The sequence below is a fragment of the Embiotoca jacksoni genome, unplaced genomic scaffold (genome assembly GCF_022577435.1).
Source record: "Embiotoca jacksoni isolate LCO1_2020_lvr unplaced genomic scaffold, fEmbJac1.0.p SCAF_1, whole genome shotgun sequence".
In the NCBI taxonomy this organism is placed as follows: Eukaryota; Metazoa; Chordata; class Actinopteri; family Embiotocidae; genus Embiotoca; species Embiotoca jacksoni.
In genome coordinates this window covers 26702061-26729823 of record NW_027185229.1, presented here as the reverse complement: position 1 = coordinate 26729823, position 27763 = coordinate 26702061, and the positions used below count along the sequence as shown (strand labels likewise).

General features: G+C 40.2%; 1 protein-coding gene across 1 annotated transcript; it reads left to right on the top strand.

Annotated features, from left to right (window-relative positions):
- On the top strand, window positions 1–27763 carry rspo4 (R-spondin 4). The gene is made up of 5 exons (XM_069152479.1): window positions 1–79; window positions 9847–10035; window positions 11245–11382; window positions 13511–13720; window positions 26800–27763. The coding sequence occupies exons 1-5, from the start codon at window positions 1–3 to the stop codon at window positions 26931–26933; spliced, it is 750 nt and encodes a 249-aa protein (XP_069008580.1). The 3' UTR covers window positions 26934–27763.

The window sequence follows — 27763 nt, the reverse complement described above, 5'->3', positions numbered from 1 at the left end:
ATGCCTTGGCGACTCGTTGTGATGTCCTTGCTATGTGAGGTGATCAGGGTGGGCTCCGGCGTCATGCACAAGCAGAGCGGTGAGTACGCTGGGGTAAAAACAAAAACACGTAAAGAGGATTTTTTTTTTTTTTTTTTTGGGGGGGGGGGGGGGGGGTGGGTGGGGAGGTTTCTATCGTAAAATTCATCCGGTCAGTTTTTAGATTGTTAAAAATAACTGAACTTACTCGATTCTGTATTTTAACATTTTTTAAACGTGCAATATTCGTCATCAAAAAAGTAAAGGTGAGACCAACATTTCATTATTAGATTTAAAAATTTTCTGTTTACACCATAAAGCAGGTGTTAAAAAAAAAAAAAAAAAAAAAATGCTGAAGTTGATTTGACAGTATTTTTCATGTAACATTTGACAATAAAAGAGAAAAAAAACTTGTTTCACTGGCTTTTCACTCTGCCGTATCATTAGGCGATTGGAAAATGATAATAATAATTTATGTGGTCTAATTATTTGTATATTTTAAGAAAAAACAGACATTAGGAATACTTTAAATTCCATGGCAGTTTGTTTTCTTCCATTGCTCCAAAATCAGAAAAAAAACCTAAATCTAAAAATAAAAAAATAAAAAAATAAAAAATCATAATCCCATTTTGTTTCATTGATATTTAAGATTTATTATTGTTTTTGTCTCAGTATTCAGTGACTCAACTGTCATGTCACTCCTTGTTAAGCTCTGCACCAGCAGATAGTCAGCAGTGGTTGGCAATTCGAAAAAGCAAAAAACAGACCCGAGTGCAGCCGCCTCACAGGTACGTGGTGACCCTCGCGCTCGCCGGTGTCTGGCATTTCCTCAGGAATTTTAGGACTAATAGAGGCGGATCCGGTTTCAATTACGTCGTCATTTTGGCTTCCGGGTCCCTCTGACTCTCGTTCAAGATAACAGCTTGTGACGGCAAGATTATACCGACTTCAACTGCGGGTTTAAAAGAAGTCAAACTGACTCAGGGGGGTTTGAGTTCAAGGAAAACATGTAGTGCAAGTAGGTGCAGAGAAAAACAGAAAAAGGCTGCAGAAAAGTGAAACTTAACTCAATTTAAATGATAAATTAATCATCTAACATGTAAAGAATACATATGTTTGACAAACTACGACTACGTCAATCTAAACAAAAAAAAAGTCCTCAAAAGAATATTTAAAAAAAAGAAGCTAATTCTGCATGTTGTAGAGTGCCAAGTTGCACAACATTTTTTGTTGCCAAATAGTTTTCAAAAATATAAAGCAACAGAAGAGAACAGCTTGAAGCTGGACAGGGTTTATAGGTCTGAAGGATCAAATGCTGGCTGAGGGAGCGGCCGGTTGACCCGCTGTCAGAATCCATCTCTTCACGTCACAGAGATTTACGTTGTAGTATACTTCCCTCCACCCCCTTCCTCCTTTTTTTCATATCCCTTTCCCTCCATTTGGATTTCATCTGGCCTGGGTTCCTTTAGCTGTTAACACACACACACGCAACACACACACACACACACACACACACACACACACACACACACACACACACACACACACACACGAAAGAAAGTGAGAACGAGCTAAAAAAAAAAAAAAAAGGGCTCAACGGGAAAGCTGAACTCCAAAGGTCAAGAGGCTGAAGCCATTATTGTGTCCATTAGTGCCGTTTGTGTTCCAGTACGGTTACTGTAGGTAATTGTGAGCACCTGTGACAGTTTTACAGCAGAACTGGAAGAGAAAAGGGAGGAAAAAAAAAAAAAAAAAACGGATCCAAATTGGAGATACGACGCCTCCCTGGAGAGACTAACTCATGTGGTGCCAAGTCTGCTGTTTTTTGCCACGTGTTCCTCTAACACAGTAGTCGAATCCATCAATGTTACACTTTAATATAAAGCGTAAAGATTAAAAACAATTACAACTCTGAACCAATGATAATAGTACACAAGTCAGAATTAGTTAGTTAAATTAGAATTTAACATTGTACATGTTAAAAAGTGTAACTTCTGAAAATTCTTTGTCTGTGTCCAATTGAAGTTTTGTAAACAGCTTATTCCAGCTGTCATTTTTCTGTGAACGCTTCAAGCTTTATTTTGAAAGAGAAGCTGTTTTGAGTGTTAGAGAATCCAAGACATACTGTAACTGCCAGTTACTGATAAGTACTTTTTTGTGTTTGTTTACAGGCATTAATAGATCCAAACACAAGTTGCATCATTCATTTTGAGTGCAGATGTAGAGAAGCTTTTCCTATACAGTCACTTCACTATGTAGTAAGACGAGCAGCCAATCAAATTGGGTCTTGGCCACTTTATACTCCACTATGTACTGGACGAGAGGACAATGCAAGCACACACTACTTAAGGAAAGTAATCGTAATCAGGTACAAGTGTTGGTGGTTGTGCAGTTTGGACATGTTGGACTTTGCGGCAACAGCCGTGACAAAATATGACGACAAAGCATTTCATTGAAACGCATATCAAACACTAATTGCTCAATGTTCTGCAGCTTAACTTTAATATGCAGGGATGTGTCGCTTCATTTAAATGTCCATTTAAGTGAATCCAGTTTAATTTCAGTTTAAAATAAATGACATAATATGCAGAGAAACATTTGGTATTTCTCAAAAACGGTATAATCAGGAAAAAAAGCAGCACCCAGAGTCAAAAACAGCTAAAATACTTCAATCTGGAACACAAATCGGAGGTGTTTATCAAAGCTTTATTAAAGCGTTTTTTTAAAGGCTCACTTGGGTCTACTGATCAGCAGGTCCGACTTGTTTCTGAGATCTAAGCTGACTACAACCGGGCCAACCGGGCCAAACAGGCCTTCTATAAATCAGGCCGTCAATCTCCAAACCGGTGTTCAAAAAACGCGTTTAAAAAACCAATTTTATTGTTTTTTCCACATTAACCACTAGTTCAATGTTTTATTCACTGCTGCTAACATTTTGGTGTGCTTTGCTTTTGGCTTAAATCTTGGTTTCTGATTTTTTGTTATTGTTTTTATGGCATATTTCTGCTTACGATGCTGTCTATTTGTTTTAATTCTGTTTGTTAATGGAGCAGCACTTTGGCCAACCTCTGGTGTGTTTAAATGTGCTTTAAATAGAAATAAATCTGACTTGCGCAATCACAAAGTATTATTGCACTGATGAGAAAAATATAGACAGTAATCAAACATACACAGTGCAAAGAAAAGTGTGTGAATGCTGCCTTTATGTTGTCCCTTTATTTATTTGGTATTAATTGCCTTAATTAGACAGTTTACATGTCCTACATTGTCGTCGACCGGGATTATGCCGAACAGCGATCAAAATGGCAGAGCGTTAAGACTGCAAGAAGCTCATTCAGGATCATCAAGGATATAAAAATGTAACAGAAGCTATCAAATCCAGTTGGTGGAAAAGCACACTAAACAGCAACACATCTTAAAGCCGACTGCTATCTGGATGAGCACATGTCATGAGGTACTGCACAGCTTGTGTTATTTTAACACGTCACCCCCACCTAGCCCATTTGTTTCTTGTTAATGTACACATGATGGCGCATCGTGGAAAGTTTTGGCTCCATCTAGAGAAATGGCGGCTGCTGTTTGTTACCGAGGAAATCCACCCTAAAACGGAATTCTGGCTATTTCTTGACCAGCGAGGCAGCGAAGGGTAAATCCACCTGAACTCACCTTTTCGATGCACTAGCACCTTCACTATCGTACTCCTTCATTCGTAACTAATGTGAAGTTTGGAACAAATGTTAGGAATTGTAGTAAATGTCTTACATTCTGTGGTAAAATAATCTCAATTAAAATAGGAGAAATACAGATATTTGAACTATTCTTACATACACGCACCCCAAAATGTATATTTAAAAGCATAATATCTTAGCTAACACAACTTGGATAAGAGAAATGTAAGAAGCCAAGCTGGAATGATTCTTTATTTACTGATTATTAAGTCAATACGCTGATTCTTGAATCAACGTTTAATCTACTGTTTACAACGTGGTCGTGTAGTTGAAGAGCTAGCCAGTTAGCACGTTAACTAAGTGTTGCCGAAAAACTGTTGGTTTGTTTTCGCACAACAACTACATTGACACTTCCTGCCCAAAACAAGCTGATACTTCCTATTCATCTATATGCTGCATGGATTTTTTTTTTTTTTCATTATAACTGTACTTTAACTTTCTAACTTCATTTAACTGGCGCGAAGAAGACTGAAATATATATTATGTATATATGACAGATTTTTCATTGTGGCTTTAATGATGATAAACTGAAACCTGATGTGCACTGGAGATGTGACTACACATAATGTCTATAAGATTGAACTTTATGAGCCATGGTTTAGTGTTTAAAAAGGTAAATAAAAAGTGTAACAAATTGTAATATTAAATCGCAATACTTAATTCGATTGTAGACCAAGACTGTACACAAAAATAGCTTTTTAAAAAACAGCTCTATCTATTACTACCTTAAAGCTCCACAAATTAAAACCCATGTCAAACTCATCGTTCAATTGAGTTTGTTGTTGTTGTTGGTAAACATGTAACAAAAAGAATAGAAAAACTGACCTATACATTCTGTAGTACATATTTTCTTGGTGTCCATCACAACCATTAGAAAACACTGCTTCTGTATTGCTTCTGTTCAGACTTTACTCGTGCACCTTTACTTTCCCCTGTGCGTCCCACGTTTTTGTGAGTTCCGTTTTTAGGGTGGAAGTCCCTTTTTAAATGCTACCATGTTTCCCCTGAAACCCCGACATAGCATGTTACACCTGGTGCTTGTTAAAAACCCAGGGCAATCCCATGCAAGGTTAAAGGTCACCGTTTTTACGCTACCTAAACCTGCCGCTCCTCCGAAAGTCCCTTAAACCTGCAGATCGATAGCATATGTTGAAGAGAACTCGGTTGTCTTTTTTCAGACAATGGGTCGAGACCCTCGCCGGGTCCCGAAGTTCCAGTCAAACGGGTCCCCGGACTCTTCTTCATGTAGTGATCATCTTTTCACCTTCATTCTCTTGAGCTGAGATTACGTGAAAACATACCCTGAGAATATAAAGGTCAAAGGTCATTATTTTTCTATACTTGCAATGCTAACAAGCAGACCGAAGATGAGTTTGTGACAAAATGATTAGTTCTGAATAAATGTAATATCTTTGGTTTTTACACTGCATTAATGTCTTCTTGAAGTAATGAATATTATTGTTACGTTTTTTGGCTTTGTCTTTAGTGTCTATTGTGTACGTGTGTGTGTGTGTGTTTTTCTGCATTGCATAATTTACCACATATTATCAGCAGAATATATTGTTGAAGGCCTTTTCTAACAAGTTGTCGATTACATTCCTGCGAAGTTTCTAAAAAGGTGTTTCCCAAATTACAAGTCGCTGGTAGAATTTTAACGAGGGCCCGTCCGGGTTCAAAGGCTCCTTCAGATGTAGTGAGAGGTTGCGGCTCGCTTTAGCATAAATTCTTTTATCTTTTGTTGTCGACTCGGCTCTAAAATCTAGAAATATCCCGTGCATCGTTTTGTCACTTTGTATCCAACCAAGCTGCAGTTTGTAGAACAGTTAACGGTGGGTTTCAGACTTTCAAAAAGCAGCTGTGTACCAGGTTTTTTTGCCAAATTGAGTGCAGACCTCACAGCAGCTAAACCGTGGCTTTGACATTACGCAGCTATATATTATGGAAGTGTGAGTTTTTTGGATTTTTTTTGTGCTGCTGTTACTGTATAAGAAGACAAGTCGGACCTTTCATGGCCTTTAAACATCTCTTCTACTGCATCTCCAGCAGGTTTCCAGTAAACGAGAAGAGTTCAGATGATTTCTACGGGAAAAAAGATGCGGTTAAAGCCACAGCATCTGGGAGGTTTTGAGTTACGATGTGACTTGGACACACACAGGTTTTCAAACCTGTCATGAGCTTTAACTCACAGTGAAACTAATATCGCAACGCCAGACCGATCTCCGCCGCGCTGCGCCGAGTCAGCGCTGTATAACAGGAAATAAAAAAAATGACTTCCTTGCGTTGGGCAGCAGAAAGCGCCGAATGCAGCAACGGTGCCCTTTGTGAAATAGTGCCGGACACGTCTGTTTGGTTACATTCAAGCAAAAAGACCAAAGAACCGAGCAGGACTGGCGATTTAAATGAGCCAAAATCGTTTCCATAACATCCCATTTTTTTTAAGCTGTTGATTGCTAGCTCGGATGGAATTTTTGGAAAAAAACAAGTGAAATATTTTCTCCAAAGGCAGGTTTATAAATGCGGTGAGTCGGACAAATAGCAGAGATAATGACAGAGCAACAGCCTCGTGAAAATGGATCACAACCAAGACACGGGAAGACTTGACTTCCTGTGAAGTGCAGGATTCGTACATTACCACTCAGTATATAATCAACATCAAACAGTTAACGTAAAAGAGGTAAGAAAACAGTTTTAGGAATACCGTGGAGATGAAAATTTATGAGGTTATATTTTGATGGCTAATATTCACTGGTATTTATATAAACCTTGTTGTAGTATTAAAAAGATTTTGAAATAAAAAAAAAAAAAAGATGTTCAATACTGCCTTTTAGCGGTGTCGCGTTTCACGAGATATATTTCGCTAACGCCGGCAGGACATCAAGAGAGTTTTGCAGAATCTTTTGCCAAGAAAAAACTCTACAGAACTCAAACTGTTGATGGACAAATTGGCTGTTAAGGATTTTTTTTTTTATAGTATAAACTGTATGATCGGTTGTTTGCGAAACGGCAGCTCTGAAGTGGAGCCTTTTGCTCTTTCCAGCTTGATTTGACGAATTTTTCAAGAACATAAATTAAAAAATGTGTTCCCGCTGATGAATTATTTTCACACTCAGGAGCTGCCGGAGTGAGAAAAATTACAGTCCGTGTCAATGAGCTGCTAAAGTGAAGTGCCTGAGGTTAAGAGGCAGGTAAAAGAGCTTTTAAGCAGCTGTTGTGAAGTAAATTTCTACAATCAAACATAATGTATGAGATTCTTCAGAGTTTACGAGGTCAACAGACTTTTTATTCCTCTGTAATTATTTGATCTGCTCACTGCGACCCCAATGGAACAAAGTCAGTTGAGAGTTTTTGGAAGCAATTTCTGGATTCAATTTTTTTGTTATTATTTGCATTCGGGCCCGAGCACTGAATGGTGCGAAAGCTCTTTTGCTCTTCAAGGATTTCTTCTTTTTCTTGTTCCTTATTCTTCTTAAAAATAAATTGCCCTTTTGGCGGCTTTAAAATACTCAAAAACTCACAAAAGTTGGCACGCGCGTTTCTCCCAGCGAAAGATTGCGTATTTTAGCGGTTTCACGTGTGGGCGTGGCCAAATGGCTCGCTCGTTATTATTTGTTATTATCACTATTTAAACTTGTTGCATTCAATTTTTTATTGAAATATTTACAATAAACTAAGCTCAGCAGAGTACAGTGTTGATGTGTACGATATTACCTTGTACAATGTCTCAGTAGCACAAATCAAACACAATCCATTTAGCTGTTCTTTCATTTATCACCTGACATACTTGCATTTCATCGAAGATTTAGATTTGTATCGTTTATTTCATTTAAAAAAAAAAACTGTACCTAATGTTTTACAACCACAATGCGTTTCAGTGTGGATACTGTACAGTATGTTACTTGTGTGACCTTTGAACTGAATAGTTTTCCTTCACTTGAATAACTGTCAAAATTAGTTCACTGTGGCACAACAACAACAGCCAATATGCTGTTTTGCCCCATTTATAAGCAAAATACCAGATTGAAATATTTATAACCAAACAAAATAAACAGGACCATCTATAATCACGATTCCATTCAGAAAATTTTTCATAAATCTCCCTTTTGACTTTAAAGAGCAGTTAATCCTACCGTGTGTGGATGTTAAAACGAATTGTAACGTCGAGGATTAACTCAAAAGTGTAAAACCGGCTACAGTTTTTACGAGTGAGTAAACAAGTCTTCGGTGTAAACAAATAAATTCGTCATTTAATTAAGAGTTTATAATGATACAAAGTGGATTGGAAAACAAAACAAAAAAACTACTTTCCAGAGTCTATAAACCCACATGATCTTTTAATGACTTCTCATTTGTGAACTGATTGAATGCGTTGCATTATTCATGTGTCAACAGTTTCACACTTGCTTGAACTACCCAGTTGTTCACACACACACACACACACACACACACACACACACAACTACACACACGCATAACCACACACACGCACACCTACCGACGCACTCGGCGAGGGATGCTGGCACTCAGCCACAGGTATTTTGCGAGGATCAGACGGCGATTGCTCAGACTCACGCACTCATCGCCTGCCCTTCACCTCCTTTAGCAGATTCAATCCGTCTTTCCACAACCCTCTTTTATCCCTCGTTGGATTTGAAGCATTCCTACTCTGTCCAGTCCTGTGTGCGTCCGGGAGAAGACATCACAGCTCGCTTTGTGATCACACTAACACTTACTTTGGCTTAGACTTAAACCTGAATGTCAAACTGAAACTTCAGACACGTATATATTTTAGGATATTTTATGTACTTGGAAGTTCGCCAAAGTAATTTATGTTGCTGTGCAATATTATGTGGTTAGCTATCATTTTGTGATATTTGTTCCTACCTGCCACTGGTTTTATGGGGGACGGTTGAGAGTGTAACACCTACAACAGTAGAATGGAAAGTCTGCTGTGAACAGAAAGAGAGTAAAGTTAGGAGTGTGTTGTCCTGCCGATTTAATGCAAGTTAAAGAAAAAAAAACCTGCATCCCACTTGTCAATCACGGCCCCGTATACAGACTGTATATAAAAGTGGATGTAGCTTCAGGGTCTGAGGAGCTGCAATACCACCAAGTACCACTAGAGGTCCAAAAAAAACCTCCAGTTCCATAGACCCCCATTCAACTTCTCTCATGACATTCGAAGTCAATATATTTATAGTTATTTTGGTTTTTATAGTTAAAGTCGCTTCCTCTTTTTTTGTTTTCTGGCCGTCCAGCTGATAACAATCCCGTCGTTAATTCAAAAATAAACCTGAAAAAAACTCTTTTTGGGGGGGGGGGGCATGTCTCTTTGATTGACAGGCCTGTGGTGCAGTCTGGTTGCAGGCTAGGGTTTAGCATTTCAAGCAAAACTACTATTCGAAATTCGCTCTGAACTATTCGATTTTTTTTCTTCTGCAGCTTTTAGACGCGTTACCGCCACCTTCTGACGGGAGTAACGTATTACAGCTAGGCGGCGGTAAAAAAAAACCAGGGGAAATAAAAAAGAATGAAAAGTCGCGTGAACTAATCGGTTTTGGAGATTAAAACGACTAAATCGAATATTCAAAATTCGAGACCCGTCGACCCATCCACCAAGAAATCAGGGTGACGCTGCCGACGCGCGAGAAAAATCTCCGGCCAGAGCACCACGTAGAAACCTTGTTAGGACTGAACTCACTTTGTCTACCAGATGATTTACTGAATGCCTGCTGACACACAGAGTAAAAGGAATAAGAGCTCTTAAACAGACAGTAGCACACTGGGAGATATCTGGCTTTTGCCAGACGGTAATCTGTAAACCCTAATATAGTGTTGGACACCTCGTTAAAGGGGAAGTGCACCAGTAAAACTTTAACATGAGAAAATCGAGAAAATCAAGAAAAGTAAACACCGGTGGCAAAAAAAAGATGAAGGTGGGCTACATGTGAAGCATCTACAGTTCAGTATTTCAAGGAGCTTAGTGGTCGAGGATTTGCGGCGTCTTCTTTTTTTTTTTAACCCTCTTTTGTCTTTTTCTATTAACGTCTCCTCTAACTCATCTCGGTTCTGACCCGATGTCCTCTCCGCCGTGTCCCCGCAGCTCGCCGAGAGATGTCGGAGGACTGTCGGAGCTGTCTGGAGTGTTCCCGTGACAACGGCTGCGTGCGTTGCTCGGAGCGACTCTTCCTGTTCCTGCAGCGGGAGGGGATGTCGCACCACGGAACGTGTCTCCACGCCTGTCCCGCTGGACATTACGGACAGAGAGGGAAGGACATCAACCGCTGCATGAGTACGTTGGACTTCAGACCTCCTCTTTTTTTTTTTCATTGAGGTGCACCTTTGGCCTTAATTCACCCCCAGAAACATACTGTCTCAATTAGACTCCCCCCCACACACACCTCCCTCCCCTCGAATGCAAAATTTTATAGTTTAAAAGTTTAAAATCTTCTGATCTGAAACACTTAAGAAAAAAAAAAAGGATTCATTCTGCAAGGTCAAAACATTGAAAAGTTCTGTACTGATACTCGAGATGATACAAAATAGGGACCTGGCAGCAGCACAACACTTCTTTTGTTGTCGGACGGACACAAAACAACACGCAGCCAAAGATGACTCGATAGAAGGCTTGAAAGGGAAATTAAAGGAAGGAGCAGGTGAAGATCAACAGCGCCGACAGTGGAGACCGGTAAACATACGTGTCTTACAAACAATACAACAAATATTACTGGTTTCATAAATTACTCGTCTGAGCATTTTTTTTGATCCACCGCCTCTTGTTGGTTTGAGATGAAGCAACTACAACAACCAAATGACAAAACTCCAGACGAGCTACTCGCAATTAAAAAAACAAAAACAAAAAAGTCACAAAAAATACTAAATAACTCCGGCCTTATTTAATGTGACGTTCACTCAAAGTTCACCACACATCAATGGTCTCCTGTTGTTTTATGATACAAAACCAAGTCTGGATTTTGCATCATTTTTATTTTTATTTGGAAAAACAAATTCAATAACTTCTTTCTTCTTCTTTCTCAGTGTGATGTCACTGAAATCACTTCACATATCAACGATCTCGTGTTTTGTTTTCCAAAAAAGAAAAATTGCAGTAAAGAAATGCAGTAAAAAAACAACATGGGATCATTAGTGTGTGAAGTGATGCAGCTGAATTAAAGTAAAACAGGATCAAAAAAATCTGGATTGGATTTTCACATTTCACTGTATGTGTGTAGTTGTGTATATTTTGTTGTAGTTGTGAGTGCACCAAAACCCGTTCCTGAAAACGACCACCCGTCGCGTTCAAACAGGAAAAACGTCCTCTTTAAGAAGTCGACGCCTCTATTCTATCGTTTTTGGTGTTTTTGGCGTTTGACTTGCAATTCACTCACAGCTGCAGCAAAAATCAGTGTAACTAGGTGAAAAAGAGAAAAAGCAGCGTTCTGCATTATTTGTGATGGATGTCCGGTTGTCTCTCCCCCCCCATCCTCCTCCCCCCTCTCAGAGTGCCGCTCCTCAGACTGCGAGCACTGTTTCAGCCGGGACTTCTGCACCAAGTGCAAACCCGGCTTCCAGCTGTACAAAGGGAAGTGTCTGATCCGGTGTCCGACGGGAACCTTCGCCCACCACACGGACTGCCTCGGTAAGTCACGCGGGGGTTTCTTTTTTGGAGCTCCTTAACAAATAAGTATCGTAAGGTCTTTATTATTATCGAGTCCAAGAAACGGCAATTTTGCATTTTCGCACACTCGTCGCCTGACGCGTCCCTGAATGTTGAGTTACCTGCCGATGAAGACGATGTGAGGCCATTTTAACTATAGAGGACAATTTAGAGGACGAGGCGGGAAAAAACAAAAATTCTACTTTACAGAGGTTTTTCTGAACCTGTTTGTGATCCTAAAAATATATTTTGTTTTTATCTTTACAGAAGCTTTTATCAGATAATCGTGTCTACACGATTGACTAATGAGCATTTCATAACTTTTGGAATAACAACAATTGGAGATGTCCTCTGTATCTTATTACAAAATTCCCCGACTGTGGGATTAATAAAGTCTAAATCTAATGTAATCTGTCAGTAAAATACCACTCATCTGCTTGCGATTTAAAAATAAATTCCTCGTAAGAAGCTTCAAAAGTGTTGTTTCGCAGGAATGCGTCCCGGTCCTTCAGGCTTCGTCCTGGTTTCCTACTCAAAATGATTACACGCTCACTTGTCTCTTGTATATCAGGTTTTTAAGAGTGTCTGTTCACGATAAACATGCCGGTTTCAGAAACTTTGCTTTTGAAGGATCCCAATAACACTAGAACAAAACGGGTAAAAATAAAACAAGCCACCTCAGCAGTATTTTACATGTAAACGGTTGAGCGTTTTAAAATGATCGCGGTTTGTGTGTTTGTTTTTTTTTCCCTCATTTGATTTTAGTCAAATAACGTGACTAAATTAGAGATAAAGGTGTACGCGTCTTCGTTTCAGGGAACGACCGGTGGAAACGCATCTTGAAATCAAATCAAATTTCTAAAAGAAAGCGGCGTTTGTCAGAATAGATTTGAATCAATTTGAAATATCGCCGACGGCTTCACAGCACGTTTCAAAAGCTACAAATCGCGCCTTTCTCTGGGACACTTTGTCATAAAAGATCTCAAATCCTCTCATCTTCACCTGGATCCTGTGAACACTCATCTTCTCCCGTTTCATTCACTTCATCTGTTTCTCGGCTTTTTTTTTTTTTTTTTTTAGATGGGGCCGAACTCTTCGAGCACATGACACATGATCCGCGTTAAAAAGTCTTCAGAGACTTTCAGAATATATCTTCATATCATCGCCGCCTTCCTAAGTGAGCGAGATATGTTGTTGAACCCACTCATCATCATCATCATCATCATCGTTTCTTTTTTTTTTTTTATCGACACCGGCTCTCTCCTCTGCCGTCCACCTGCGCCATCTGCAGCTACTGTTGTTTCTTGGCGCGGAGACCACATCTGGTTTTCATGGCCACGTTAAGGTTTCCCGCTGTTTGCTACACACCTCGAGCTACAGTCGCTTGGAAATCACTCCGATTCCGTAATCTGACAATGATAATGATGATTACCGAGGTTGCCAATTTTCCATTGGGGGTGGCGGGAGAAGGGGGGGCGGGGGGGGGGGGATGGGGGAGGGGTGTGGCGGGACTCTCGCTTGGAAAAACTTGCAGCGATGGACTTTTTTTTGTGGGTGACGTCACTCGTCGGGCAACCGGTTACTGCAAGTGTAACGTCCCGCGTATTAATGCTTCAGCTGGCATTCGTCGACCTTAAATCACAGCAACGTGGTCGCCAAGCGGTCTCAGGAAAACATTCACGTACCGCTGCCGAAGGGGTCGGGGTTGGGAGTTGGTTCTTTTTTTTCTTTTTTAAATCTTTATCATCCTCTGTTTATTATCTCTACTCTGGGCACATTCAGGGTTTTTTTTTTTTTTTTTTTTTTAAAAGATCAGCAAATGAATAGTTAAAACTGTTAACCGCCTCTGACCTCACAGGGGTCTATTCTGGATTTTCAGGAGCATGTTAGCGCTCCCTGGAATCAGAAATGTGCAACCGATTAAACACTCGGTCACAGCAATACAATTCAAAGATTATCTTTCTTGTCATCTTTGTGTTTTTATTTTTTAAAACCACTTATTTTTTTTGGGGGGGGGGGGTTTCAAAAATAGTTTTTTTTCTTTTCATGCCTGACCATTTTTATCAAACGATTTATTTATTCGATTTTTTTTCTTCTTCTTCCCTCTTAGAGGACTGTCTCCTGGCTCCGCCGGGAGAGTGGAGCGACTGGAGCGCCTGTCTCCGTGACGGAGTCGGCTGTGGTTTCAGGTGGGGCAAGCAGACCAGGACCAGGGGGGGCGGCAACCAGGCCACGAGCTCGCCGGACCAGAGGGCGGCGTTGCTCTGTCCGTCGCACAGCGAGACGCAGAGGTGCCGGATGAAGAAAAAGTGTCCCACAGGTGAGAAAGGAAAAAAAAAAAAAAAGACAATGGAACGAATTTACAGTCGGTGCAACGGTGTTAATAATGAATTTAAACACACTAGAGCAGACACAACTAATCGTTTGGGTTTATTTGCTGGACTGCTGACATCTGCAGATTCCCCGTGTTGTTCGGTCTTGTGCTTTTTCCTGCGTTGACACTTTATGATGCCAAACGAGGCCGATTTGGACCCTATAAAGAAATCCAACATGTGCTACCTCCAATTAACACTTGCAAGTCTGATGTTAATGTTTTTTTTTTTCTTCTTACTGGCGCGTTACTACATTGCTGTAGAAGGTGGAGGGAAAGCTGCCTTCCTTTTTGGAGTTTTGTTGTTTTGATGAAAATTTGTCCACAACAGGAACAAACAACACGACAATTGGCCGTATTGTGTTTCCACCAGATTTCGGAGCTTCCCTCTCTCCAAAAAAAAAAAAAATCTGTTCCATCCAGCTGTCCTCTATTACCGTTGGACCATCGCAGCACAACACTGAAACTTGAGAACGAAGCAGTTCAAGTCAGGATATTCACAATAACTTCCTCTTTTCGGAGCCTTTCGTTATAAAACCCACAAACACGGAACGACACAGAGAATCGTTTTTTTTCTAACCGGGGTTCTTTCAGCCCGGGTCCATATCAAAGTGTGTAATAGCTACGTCGGTACCACAAACGTAGAAACCTCTCGGTTTCAGAAAAAAGGTTCAAAAAATTGTGAAAATGCTAAAAATACAAAGTGCGGACGTTGACGACGGAACGTTTTGTCGCCCACGTGATCTCAAAATCGCCAAAGTGGGGACCCCCTCAATTTGTCGCCACGTCTCTTGGTTACGTCGGGAAAACCAGGACGTTGTAATGGTGCCGTTGTTATTTTTCTGGTGACGCCCTCTGGTGGAGTCCTCCGGTAATAAGCGGAGTACAAGTGGCATTTACGCGAAACCGACAGTGGGCTACGTTGACGGAATCTGATTTGATGTTGATCCATCCGTCCACCCCGACATCCTCCCTAAGTGGACTTTGTCGCTCAATGATAATGTCGCTGGACTTGCTCCTTTGCTCCAGACGGACGACCGTCATATTTCATATTTCATATTTCAAATAGCAGCTAGAGGTCTTCGTCTCGAACTGAAACGTGTGTCATCTTGGGCGGACTGATTTTGTCGTTTTACTTGGAGGAACATTTGTGAAACATCCCCGGCTGCTGCAGCTGGAAACTCCCGGGAAAATGCAGAGTTCATTGATTGTTTTTATGATTTTGTGTTTGAATCACGGCAGTGTTTGTTTATGGCAAATGAAATAAGAGACAAACGCGGTGCAAACCGGAGGTTCTTATGACAGCATGCAGTGGAAACCAGGGAAAGGCGGTGAGGAAAAGTCACTTCCTCAAACTTTTTGTGTGTTATATTAAAAAGGACAAAGGAACAAATCCCACACGGGGGAGCGGGGGGGTTCCCGTAAGGGAGATGTTTGTGACGAGGAAGATACAGAAAAAGCGATATCAATTTCTAAATGACAGTTGTGAGTTCGTCACCAATCACAAGATTTCCCCAAGTTTAGTTTCTACAAGCCAAGCTTTGAGTATTTTGCTGTTTGATTAGATTTTTGGACTTTTAAGAGAAACATCCCTTAAAGATGCATCTGCAGGCTGTTATTGAGGGTTTATTTTATTTAATTTTTTTTCCCTGAGCACCAAGAAAAAAAAGTTACAGATGGAAACCGGAGAGGAGTATGGAGGTGAAGAGAAAGATAACAAGACCGTTTGTGCGTGTCCAACTCGCTCGGCTCCCTGTGGCTAAAAAAAGGACTCGTATTTCTTTATGTTGGCTTCTCCGCCGCGAGATTACATCTTAAAATATCACACCGCCTCAAGTTTAATCACACGTTCACGCATTTAAGGTTGCTTCCATCCAAGGATATCCAACCTCTGAGATTTGGCGTAGAGATAGAAGTAATCTCGTCCGGGGTGTAATGCTCATCATGTGTTTCGTGGTCCAAAGAAAACCTAAAACAACAACAACAAAAAAATGGCTCCAATTGAAAAAAAAAAAAAAAAAAAAAAAAAAACATTTCGAGAGCCCCGTGCTGTGGAAATGTAGATTAAAATTGTTTAGAAAAAAAGAAAAAAAAACAGATTATTTCATTATTATTTAGGGCCATCATCATCAGTACAACTGGAGACAGAGCCTGGCTTCATTTTTTTTTTAAATTGGTGATTAAATTGATGATGAAATTCATATGGATATGCAAAACATTAAAAAAAAAATTAAAAAAAAAAAAAAAAAAAAAACTTGCCAGTGGTCCTCCGAAACCAACTGGTTGTTGTAATATTTTTATTGTCCCATATTTTCTACCTCTTACACAAAACATATGAACAGCTGGAAGGGATGCCCGACGCTGCGTATCGTTTTGTTGTTTTTGTTTTGTTTTTGCGTTTCTTCAACGATGGAAATGGCATGTCATTTTCGAGTAATTATCATGATCATTGTCAGATCGTGTGTCCGGTGGCATTAGCGGAGGAGGAAACCTGATCCAGCAGGGGTCTGGTGCGTAGGATCTGGCCCGTGGACCTAATAGCACACATCTGGGATAAAAGAGCGCTGTGGCATCTCCCTCACATTCCTCCGTTGTTCCAGATTAGACAGCTCTAGTCCTTTAATTCCCACCCTCCTTGTTATCTTATTGTTTTCAGATGACGAGGAAGGACACAGGGCTCCTCTTCCATCCGCGCTTCCTCCTGTGGTTGTCTTTTCTTTTTCTTTTTTTTTTTTTACTCTCGTCTCTGTGCCGTCCCGGGTTAGACAGAAGTAACTTGTCGTTTTTTTTTTGTGTTTTTTTTTTTTTCCCCCTGGCGATTCAGCAACATCTGACACCGACCGAGTAACATCTCTGTCTAACTGTCTGAGAATGTCGCGGCTTCACAAATATATATTCATTCTTCTTTTTTGTTTTTATCTTATCAACATGAAACTTTTAGTGAGTGGTGGCCGGGGCTCTCGGATAAAGAATCTTTGTCACAGTTGTCAAGTGAACTGGCGATATAAATCTGGGCTGGTCAAGTTGGGGGGGCAAAAAAAAAAAGAAAAGCAGCTTTTTATCCCTTTGGCTTGAGATGGCACTGAGCAAACTGTCCTGGAAAGAAATGAAGGTTAAATAAGACTCGCTGGCATCTCGGCGGTGTTTTCACTTCTACAGATTTATGAGCTCCTGTTCTGTTTTGTCACACTACAACATTTAGATTTTGGGAAAAATAAGTTTCAGCCCAATTTTGAGGACATTTTATTTGAAAATAAATTCAGTAACATCCCATTTTTTACAGTGTAGTGTCACAAAAAAAAAAAAAAAATCACTCCACATGTCAATGGTGTCCTGTTGCAAATTTGTCTCTAATAAAAGAATACACTGCATGCATTTCTGTCACGGCGTTGGGACTAAGCATCTACCAATTGCCTGCCTGCGAGGCATTTAGGGAACGTGGTAAATTATAGCATCTACCAATAGTTCGCCCGTGAGGGAACTTCTGCAAATCGTAGTAGAAAAAAACAAACAAGGTTACACTCTCCCCCCTCTAAACTGTATCTGTGTGCACATCGGTCACACACACCACACAACCCAGTACAAGTTAAATGTCAAATAGTGAAAAAAGCGTCGCAATAATGTGCAGTAGAGTGAGTTTTTTTTGTTGAATAATGAACTTGATATACCGGCGCATTTCGATTAACTGACATTCAACCTTTAATCAGATTTAAGAATCCCCCAAAAACAGGTTTATTTTTCTGCCTTGCTGGCTGACGTTAGGTATCAACTCCCAAGCAACACAAGTAAAGCAGATGACAAAGAGCGCAAACATTTTTATTTATTTATATTTTTTTTATCCAATTGGGTTTAGCACACCGCAAATCACTTGGCTGTAAATTCAGCTAGCATAACGGGAGAAAAATAACAAATCACCGACTGTTTATGTATATTCTGTCCACATGCTGACAACTCAAACAGCCCCTTTCAAGTTTGCTCTGCATATACATTTGTAAAATGACTTTGCAGCTACGGACACATGTTTGGTGTTAGTACGGAGGCTTATTAAGTCGTATTTATGGCAGCGATAACCTCCCGTAGTCGGACTGATTTACTTAGTTTGCTTTTTAAAGTGCAGCGCGGCTCTTATGTAGGACAGAATGCATTTCCCCCACCATCAAAATAAAAGAGGGGGGCTGCATAGCCTGTGTTTTACAAATGTAAACTTTTGGTATCGTTGGTCGAAGCCCAGCAGCATGCATCTGTCTTGCATCTACATTACAACAGACTAAAACAACTGTGACTGAACTGCCCTTTCAAATGCCCATTCTTTATTATTATATCAGTGCAGTGTATTGTTATTTATTATTATTATTGTTGACGTAAAAATAAGCTTGACATAAGCCATAACACAAAACTGCAGTACCTTGTGGCTTGTTGCCCGGTCGTTACTTTGGCCCCCGTGAATGCTGAAAAAAAGAAGAGCAAATGCCTAATTCATCCGAGGAATTTTATCTTGGGACGAGAACACGACTGCAGCTGTAGTACTTCAGTGTTTAATGGACTTCAAGCGGCAGAAAATCAAGCACAGACTTGGTACGGTCCCACGGTACACTCCCGGTTCTGCACGCTACAGCTAGCCGGGCCAAGAACCAAGTTCAGGTCACAATAGGAGGCGGAGAACCGGGCTGGGATTAACTGGCGATGCCGACTGCTATCCCGTAGCGCTGACGGTAAACAGCTGGACGTGTGGAGCTGGAATGTGAAAAAAAAAAAAAAACACACACCAGCCTAATTTTCGTAAGGATGCCGATCAAACTGCGACATCGGACGACTGCTCACAGTTCTGATTTTTAGCCGAGCTCAGCGGACGGCACATTTTTGGACTTTCCATCTTAATTCGACCAGTGTTTCTCTTAGCGGGAGCGAGGTGGCCAAAAGTGTCTGTGTGGTTTGTTGTCTTAGTTAAAATGGAAAGTTCACTGATGGGCATTTCAAGCAAAACTACTATCCCATTTTTAATCCATGTTAATTGAAGTGCTTACTTAAGTTAACATGAGTATTTCATTCAATGCAACTTTATGTTTTTACTCTACAACATTGTTTGGGGGGAAACTGTCCTTTCTACTTTACCACTTTTTTTTGAACAACACACAATGACATGACACAAAGGATGGGGATAATATAAACAAAATGAAATATTTGAACAAATTGTTAACGAAACAAAAAATGTTTTCCAAACTTTTTTGACTTCTGACATCTTACAAAATAACGGTGTGTAGTTGAGATCATATTGTAGATGTCTAAGTTGTTATAACAGCTTCAACAAATAGTGGTTTGTTTGTTTTTTTACCCCTCTTGACATTGCACATGGTTTCATTTTAATAAATGTTCAAATGATCCAATATCGCACCAAAAATCAGAGTTTGGACAAAAAGTTCAAAAAACTGGAAACAGATTTGTGTGTATGAGAACTTTGTTTTGTCTTCTTCCCTCTTCCAGTAATCATCTCACGACAGCTCTGATTCAGCTGCTGTGCCTGCGTATAAAACTGTATTTCAACTGGTTCAAACTGGTTCCACCTTTAGCAGCCACAACAACAGCATACTGATGCGTCAGTGTTCATTTAATGATTATTTCAGTCGAAAGGACCAAACCTATACTTTTACTGTCTTGTGTTTTTGCTTACTTAAGTTTTTTTCACATGGAGGACCGTGACTTGTAACATCGCTCAAAAGGCACTTTAACTTTTTCAAATCTGAATTATATAAATAGTTACTCCACCCCCCGGGTGCACGTGACCGAGTTAGAAACTTTAATGTACATCAACAGGAAGAAGAAGAAAAAAAACAGAATTAACTGACGGTCAGGTATCGATCTTAAATTTGAATGTTAGGGTTGTAAGACATATTCGTACGTAAAATCTGACATCGTTCAAAAAGCCGCTAGTAAAAGATTTGGCAGAGTCTGTAAAGATATCCAGGCTTCAGGGTTGATGGCCCAGTCTGGGTCAAATTTCCAGGGCCAGTTTTTTTGGACTTAGAACAAATTCACATGAGCTACAGCAAAACTGGGACATCAGGCAGCAAAGGAAGCATCTTAATCTAGATTTGTTCCTATTTTTCCTTTTCTATATATCCAACAGTCAGTCAATAAAACATCCGAGCATTGCAGTGAGGTAACTCAACCAACAGTGTGTTGGATCGTCATGAATTTTCTCAAATTAGCACCTCTAACATTTAAAAAGTTATTGTGAGACTGTGGCTGGATGCTTTTTTTAAGCAATATGTAATATTTGCGATTACACAACAAGTTACCAACTAAATAAAATATATGTTATCAAAGGGTACTCACATCGTGGGGCAATTGGCTCTCAGAATATAATTTGTTTGTGCGATCTCCGTTTCCACGGCAACACGTGGAGTATGACTTAACAACTGCGAAAACAGTCGCGTCAGCAGAAGCGAACGTAACGAATGCAACGTTCACTACTCCAGGAAGTAGGCCGGCCCTTAGCAACGACCCTAGCAACAGAGACGAGATCTAGTCCGTTTTTATTGCTTTCCAGATATCGTTCCTCAAACCGAGTGAATACAGCACGTAGAAACACTGAACTGCCGAGTTAGCTCGGTCTTGTAAGTAAGATATCCGTTGAAAAAAGAAACCGACGGCCTCGTATTTTCACGAATTTAGCACCGTGTCGTGTGTTAAAACCAAACCGGCCGCTGGCCTTTTAAGCGCGAGACTGTCCGTGGTGTTTTGCGGTACAGGTGCTCGGAGCAACAACAACAACAACAAAAAGGGACCAAAAGACACCCGATTTCGCCAAATGGGTCACATTTAATGGACTTAATGGATTTAATATTTTAGACACTGCTCCTTTAATATGCAGCATGTACAGTGCAGAACTCAGTGGCCCGCTCATCCACCAACACGTGGATCTGGGTCGAGTTTGCAGTGTAACCCAACACAGACAGCGAGCGCAGAGTACATTTTCCCCAAGTATCACATGCATTAAGTTAATGCGTAGCCATCACGGTGCAGACGTAGCCTCGGGGCGAGCAGACCGCTGGACAACGGGTACTGATTAGAGAACAACCAGTTTACTGCACACCGTCTTTTTAAATAAAAATTAAAAACAAAAAGAGGCAGGCCTGAGCGCAGAAAAGCAAGAAATAAGAGTCGGCCCTCAAAGTGGGCAGAGATGAGAAAAGTGTGTGACGTTGTCGTGAGGTTTTCTTGTTGTGTGACTGATTCAATCTGGCTGGATTCATTCTAGTCCAATGTACTGTTACTAAAAACGTGTTATCTGATCATCCAGAACTTGGGACATTCAGTACGGTCCACAGGTGGTCCTTATATACACCTAATGTACCAAAGATGCCCCAATCTTCTGCTTCTACGCTTATTTCACAACTAGCAGGTGTCTTTTGGCCTCTGAGAATTATTTACTGCACGACATAACACCCCCTCCCCCCTTTTTATTTAAGCCTTTGGTATCTTTTGGTAGACTGTGTGGGATGGTAAACAACGCGTGTTTTATGTCACGTTGTCGGACTGCAATACAGTGCCAGCAGGTCTGCATGTATGTTGGGTCCGTTGAGTAGTTATTGTTAACTTTGGAGGTTTTTTTTTTTAATATTTCAAGTATCCCTTGGTAGGAAGTCTAAACCTGTCTGTGCGGGCGAGGCCAGTATGTTGCATGAAAAAAAAACCCAGAAAAAACAAAAAAAACACCGGGTGCAAGTGCCTGAATGAGTGAATCATGAGATGAGTTCAGTCATTTATATCTCATCTAGACAAACCGAATTTCCTTTTTCTTTTCTTACCTGACACTCGCTTGTCTTTGAGAGGTTTTATAGGTCACTAGAGGGGCAAACGTTAAAGAGTATTTGAGATGTGACTTTATCAAATCTAAACGAGAAATGTTCTTTCCTGCTTCTTGAAAAATTGGACGTTACAAATATGGCCAAGATGCGAGAGCATCTGGCTCCTAAAGGGAATAGTGGACCACACTCATTGTGGTTTGTTTTAACCCAAAACACACCTATGATTAATCAAGAGACCGAGTACAACCCCTTCAAATCATGACTTTGCACTGAGATTATCGGCCATTAAACTAGAAAAAGGGGGATTTGGACACGTCCCAAATGCACTTGCGCAATAGGTTTTACACCGTAGACTTCGATCAATAAAATATGTTTATTTGCTTGTGGGGAATTTTGTTTGTGTTTGACCCAATAGTTGGTTTCACTGTTTCCCAGGATGTGTGTGTGTGTGTGTGTGTGTGTGTGTGTGTGTGTGTGTGTGTGTGTGCACGCCCACTTGGCTCCACGCTGCTGAAAAACGTTATGCCGATTTATCTTCCGTAATGCCTGCGTACGGGGTTGTTGTTTTTTTTTCATCCACCGCAACATGTGGCCCCGAGCGCAACTCCATGTTGTGCAAGGAGTCAGGACGGGCTCAAGAGGATATAACGCTGGCATTTTTTGTAAAATCCTCGTACCTTTCGTCTTTGTTTAGTAAAATTTTGCCCGCTGAGACCTGGCAATATCACGCGGAGATATTATCTTGATTTGAAAAGTCAGTTCATATTCTCTCACTTACCCCTGCTGGGATCAAGACTCACAGAAAAACAGTGGAAGTAAAAAAAAGAAAAAGAAAAAAGAAAAAGTATATTTGTGCACAAAGCCCTCAAAATGACAGAATAGATTGTCATCAACTTCTAAAACTTGACCTCTAAAAAGGATTTACATGTTTTTCTGAGCTGCAACATAAACAGTGAAGTTTTTTTTCAAGGATATCAAGTGTAACCTTGAGTCGTTTAGAGGTTTTGAACAAATGGTGAGAACAAATTGCTAAATTTTCCGCCCCCGTTGTCGCTTCCTAGAACCGAAGTTGTTTTGATAACCAACCGATGCCAACGTGGAAAGTTTGGACATCAACAGCGACAGAATTTTCTGACTAATTATCGATATGAATAATTGACAAAAGGATTTCGGTGAACTAACGTAAAACTAACATCTAAAACGACAGTTACACACACACACGAGCACACGTTGGCTCCGACTGATAGTCCATGTTCATGAACGCAAAGGAAATGACAGGAAGTCAAAGACGCCTCGATCCTTCAGCCACAAAATCTTTGCAGTTCATCCTCAAGTCCGAGCGAACGTTTCTGCCAAATTTGAAGAAGTTCCTTCAAGGCGCTCCTGATAAATTACGAGTCACAGTGACTTTGAACTTTGACCAGCAAAATCTTTTCAGTTCATCTTCAATTGCTTGTAACAACTCGAAGGCGTTCCTGACATGTGACTTTCATGAAAATGGGACATACAAACAACCCGTAAACATAACGCCGCCGGGCCACGACCGTCCCCTCCGTGGAGGTGCAGCAACATTATACTTAAGTTGAACCGAAACCAATAACAGCTGTGTGCAGGAGCCGTGAAACTAAACTGGGTGAGGGAAAGTCAAACTTAAAGTGACTAATCTAATCAAGAATGAGCATAAAAAAAATAGACCAAAAAAAAAAAAAAAAGAGTAATTTAAAAAAATCTTGAAAGTGGCTAAAAGTACCGCGTATGCGTGCACGTGCAGTACACGCTCACGTACACGCCTTCCTGCAGTATAAATATTTAAAATGTACGCGGAGAGAAAGCAGAGCGGTATTTCAGGACAGCCTGTCTGAATTCCCAATCATCAACGCGCGGTCCAAAATCGAAGCCGTTGTGACAGCATCACTAATGAAGGACAGATTACAGGACAGAGGAGGGAAAGGAGAGGAGGAGGCGCGGAGATGGAAAAGAAGAAGAACTGATTGAATTTTTTTTTTTTTTCAGGAACAATATGAGGAGAGGAGACAGGAGGGGATAAAAAAAAGAAAAAGAAACACAACAATAAAAAAAAAAAAAAAAGAATCTCTAAAAGACCGGTTCTCATTACTAATGAAGGGCAGATGACAAGCGTGGAACTGCGTCTTCTTCTAACTGAAGGGGGAAAGGATGTAAACACACAAAACCCTGAAACATCTTTCCTCATCAGTTTGGCCTCTTGACACGAGAGATAAACAAAACGAAATATGGCTTCAGAGCGGAGGGGCGAGAGGCGATCTGTGACCGACCTCCAGCGCAGAATCCAGATTTTTTTTTTCGGCCGCTCAGCAAATGATGCCGTGGACCAGCTGGCCTGAAATCACAATGACAGTTTGAGACTTTTAGCACTGGTTTGTGGGCAGAGAGAGAGAGAGAGAGAGAGAAAAAAAAAAGAAAGGGAACTCTAGCGTTGTTCCTCCCGCCCCCTCCCTCCCCTCCGCAAAAATGCAAGTGATATGCCCTTGAGCGGGGCAGTTACAACAGCACAACTGTGGAGCTGTGCAAAGGCAAACCAGCAAATCAGCTTGATGGATGTGAACTTAAGTGGATGGCGACGTAAAAATCCCCATTTGTATTTTTTTTTTAAATTTTATCTGTGTCATGATTTGTTTAAAATGGGATAGATTGGAAAAAAAAAAAAGAGAAAGAAACCGTAATTCTTTTTTTTTTAATCACTTGGGATTTTCTCAACATCTTCTCAAGATGTCAAAATTCAACTACATTTAAAAATTAAAAGTTAAACGCTTCACTCGCAATTCACTGAAACAGTTTAGATTTCTGTTTTTGACAAATGTTGAAACTTGACTGCTTTTAAGTCTAAAATATATGATATACATATAAATAGAGAATTTTTCCCAAACCTTTTAGTCCTCAGGTACTGACTGTCATTACAGGCTTTTTCTATATATTATATATAGAAATAAAATGTTTTTTCTTAAACTTTTAAACCTTATGTACTGACTGCCAGTACAGGCTTTTTTATAATTATATATATATATATATATATATATATGTAAATATCATATTTTTCCCAAACCTTTTAGACCTTATGCACTGACCGTCATTACAGGCTTTTTATATATATTCTGCAACGCATTACATTTCTGCTCTTTCCTGGTGTTCTGCATGTATTTGTTTTTTCGCTCTCTGAAGTCCAACCAACCCTCTAAATCAACTTCAGCGCTGCATATCACAGAAGATGAGTCCACTTTTAAACTACAGCCAAAAGATACATAAAAAAAAAAAAAAAAAAAAAATGCTGAATCTCTCCTTTACTGAACATTAGATCCACATTTTCTATCTGGGCTAAAAACCTACTTGGATAGCGCGAGACGACTATCGGAGATATGTACGGTCGAGTTTGATCCCGGCGTGTCACAATGTGCTCTGGAACATCAAAAACATTCGAGTTCAGACGCACTAAAAGTTTTTATCTCGACATTAAAATCTAAAGTATCTGTGCTCAGAACAAATCAAAACTTCAGATCTGTTTATATCCGTCTCCGTGTAGCCAAAACTGTCAACCTCAAAACAGCGATTCATCACGGAGAATATTTTACTGACACTCGTCAGATCTGGGCTCCGCAACCGACCGTCGACCGGCCGAAAACAGCACACGAGTTCGTATAACGCTCGACGATAAATGATCCTGGACCCAAATCTGAGGTTTTCACACACCTGAACGACATTTACAGCGAGTGGAAACATATTCAGCAACCTTCATGCAGGTTGGCACACTTTTTTCTTTTCCACCGTCTTTTGTGAAGAAATTCATCAGAGAAAAATGCAACAGAGTATGTTTTTTTTTTTTTTGTAGTCACAAAGTAGGCAATTCTGGTTTTTAGGATTTTCACAAGGGAAATAGTTCACGTTGAAAAAGAAGATGTATTTTAAAAGAACGTTTCGTGAGAGATACTTTCAAGTCTATCTTATAATGGCTAAAACAACATTTCAAAGAAATCAGTACAGTGGAGTCCAAAAGTCTGAAACCGTGTCAAACTGAGTGACTTCAGTTGTTTACAGCATGTCATAATCAATACATAATTGCCTGATAAAAGATTATTCCAGCTGACTGCAGTCATTTTTGCATAATCGTTGGAATTGTTTCATTTCATCTGAAATAAAAAAAAAAAAAACAGCTGGATGAAACCGACAAAATGTCAGATTTTCATCAATATTTCCAAGCCGTCTTCCACAGTTTGAGGTTTGACTGGTGCTCTTCTGATACCCTTCTTCTCCTTCTGTGGTTTTAATGGCACACGAGTGAAGAATTATTTCCACCAGCTGTTTATCTTGAAGTGCTTAACTTCTACTTATTATTTGACATTTCGATGAATATCTATTAACATCGTGGATGTAGTTGCAAACCCCCCCTCCCCCCCAAAAAAAAAAAAAAACCGCAGCCAATAAACGGCTCTCGTTCTTTATGAGGTACAATTTATAATATAATTATAATACCATACAAAATTATAAAACTATGATGGCGGCATTGAGCGAACAAACATAAATAAATCATTTTTAATTCATATGTTTTTATATTATTCGAGCATTACGTTGGTTTATACTGTCAGGAGTGCACTGAATATTAACATTACATTTGAATGTCACTAGGTGTGTATTGCGAACTTGACTAAATATGAATTATTATTATTTTTTTCCTGGCCTTGAACCTTCCAAAATACACTTCATATCTCCATCCAGCCTCTCAATGCACCTGACCTGACAGCGGCGCTCACACAGGTTTGTAGTCCCCCTGGTGGCGTGAAGGGGTCACTACAACAACAACAGGAGAATTGATTGCCGAGTCTCTGAAAGACAAAGTTTACTCTCATAACAAGAAAGGATTTATGGGAACAAATGAATATTTACATGGAGGGGGGGGGGGACAAAAGTCTTTTTACTTCATGTCTCTTCGTTCAGCTTTATTTGTTTGTAAATTATACTAAAAGAGGGCAACGACAGCATCACTGCGTTTGTTGTTCTACTGTGAGCTGGAGGTGAGGTTGTTTAGCAAATAATCAGACAAAGTATGCGGTCGCACAGCTGTAACCAAATACAGATGTGCGATGGACAAAACACCGGCCCGAAACACAAATATTTGTACTATTTACCTTCTTCTTTTTTTTTCTTTTTATATACTTTGCTATTTCTTTCTTTCTTTCTTTACTCTGACAGAAAGAAGAAAGAATAAAACAGAAGGACTTGGAAGGAGGAGGGAGAGAAAACTAATACGGCTGCTCACCACCAACAATACTGGAAACACACACAACGGAACTACACACACCGCTGGAGAGCAGGGAGACGCCTGAGGACAAGATGGAGACGCCTGAGGACAAGATGGACACACACCCTCACACACACACCCTCACACACACACACCCTCACTCACACCCTCACGTATCAGAAACCTGCAACCAAACCATTGTTTATGTTTCCAAACACCCTAAATTTTAATCTCAGCATCAGAAAAAAACAATTTAAGGAGCAATAGAGTAATTAAGGACTAAAATAATAATAATAATAATAACAAATTAAGACATATTAAAATAAAAGGTTAATGTTAAGCCAATTTGAAAGAAAATGGGCGAATGAAAAAAAAAAACAACAACAACAACAACGTGCCATCCAACATCTCAAACTATAACTTTTACCATCATAAACAAAACTACAAAAAACAAGAGTGTCTTTCGCACACGAACACCGCACCAAATAACCAACGGACGTCTTTCTCTTTTCACGCACGCCACGCATTAAAAGCCAAAGCTGGCATCATTAAATGAAATAAATAAATTAAAAAAACACACACACACATAGCTTCACCTTTTTTTTTTTTTTTTTGTAGAAGAGTTTGCAGGCGGCGGCTGGTCGCGTTGAACCCCCGGAGGACGGCTCTCCTTCCGGGGTGAAGTCCCTCTGAAACGGTCGCCGATATTGAACCGCAGCACCGGCGCGAGCACGTGCGCCCAAACGTCACGGCCGGCGGTCGGGCGCACGAGGCGTTGCGGTCCAGATTGCGCGTGCTCGTCTTCCTCTTCATGTCGGCGCTGTTTCAGTCACGTGTTTGTTTCGCTCCTTTCTTCTGTTGGTGAAGCTGCAACCGTGTAAACATTTATTGTTTTATTCATTTACTGTTTGAACT

Bases quoted from the DNA above. Each gene is read 5' to 3' on its own strand.
- rspo4 (XM_069152479.1), top strand. From the start codon at position 1: ATGCCTTGGCGACTCGTTGTGATGTCCTTGCTATGTGAGGTGATCAGG. The intron at 80-9,846 runs GTGAGTACGCTG...GTGTCCCCGCAG, and splicing joins CGTCATGCACAAGCAGAGCG to CTCGCCGAGAGATGTCGGAG. The intron at 11,383-13,510 runs GTAAGTCACGCG...CTTCCCTCTTAG, and splicing joins CCACCACACGGACTGCCTCG to AGGACTGTCTCCTGGCTCCG.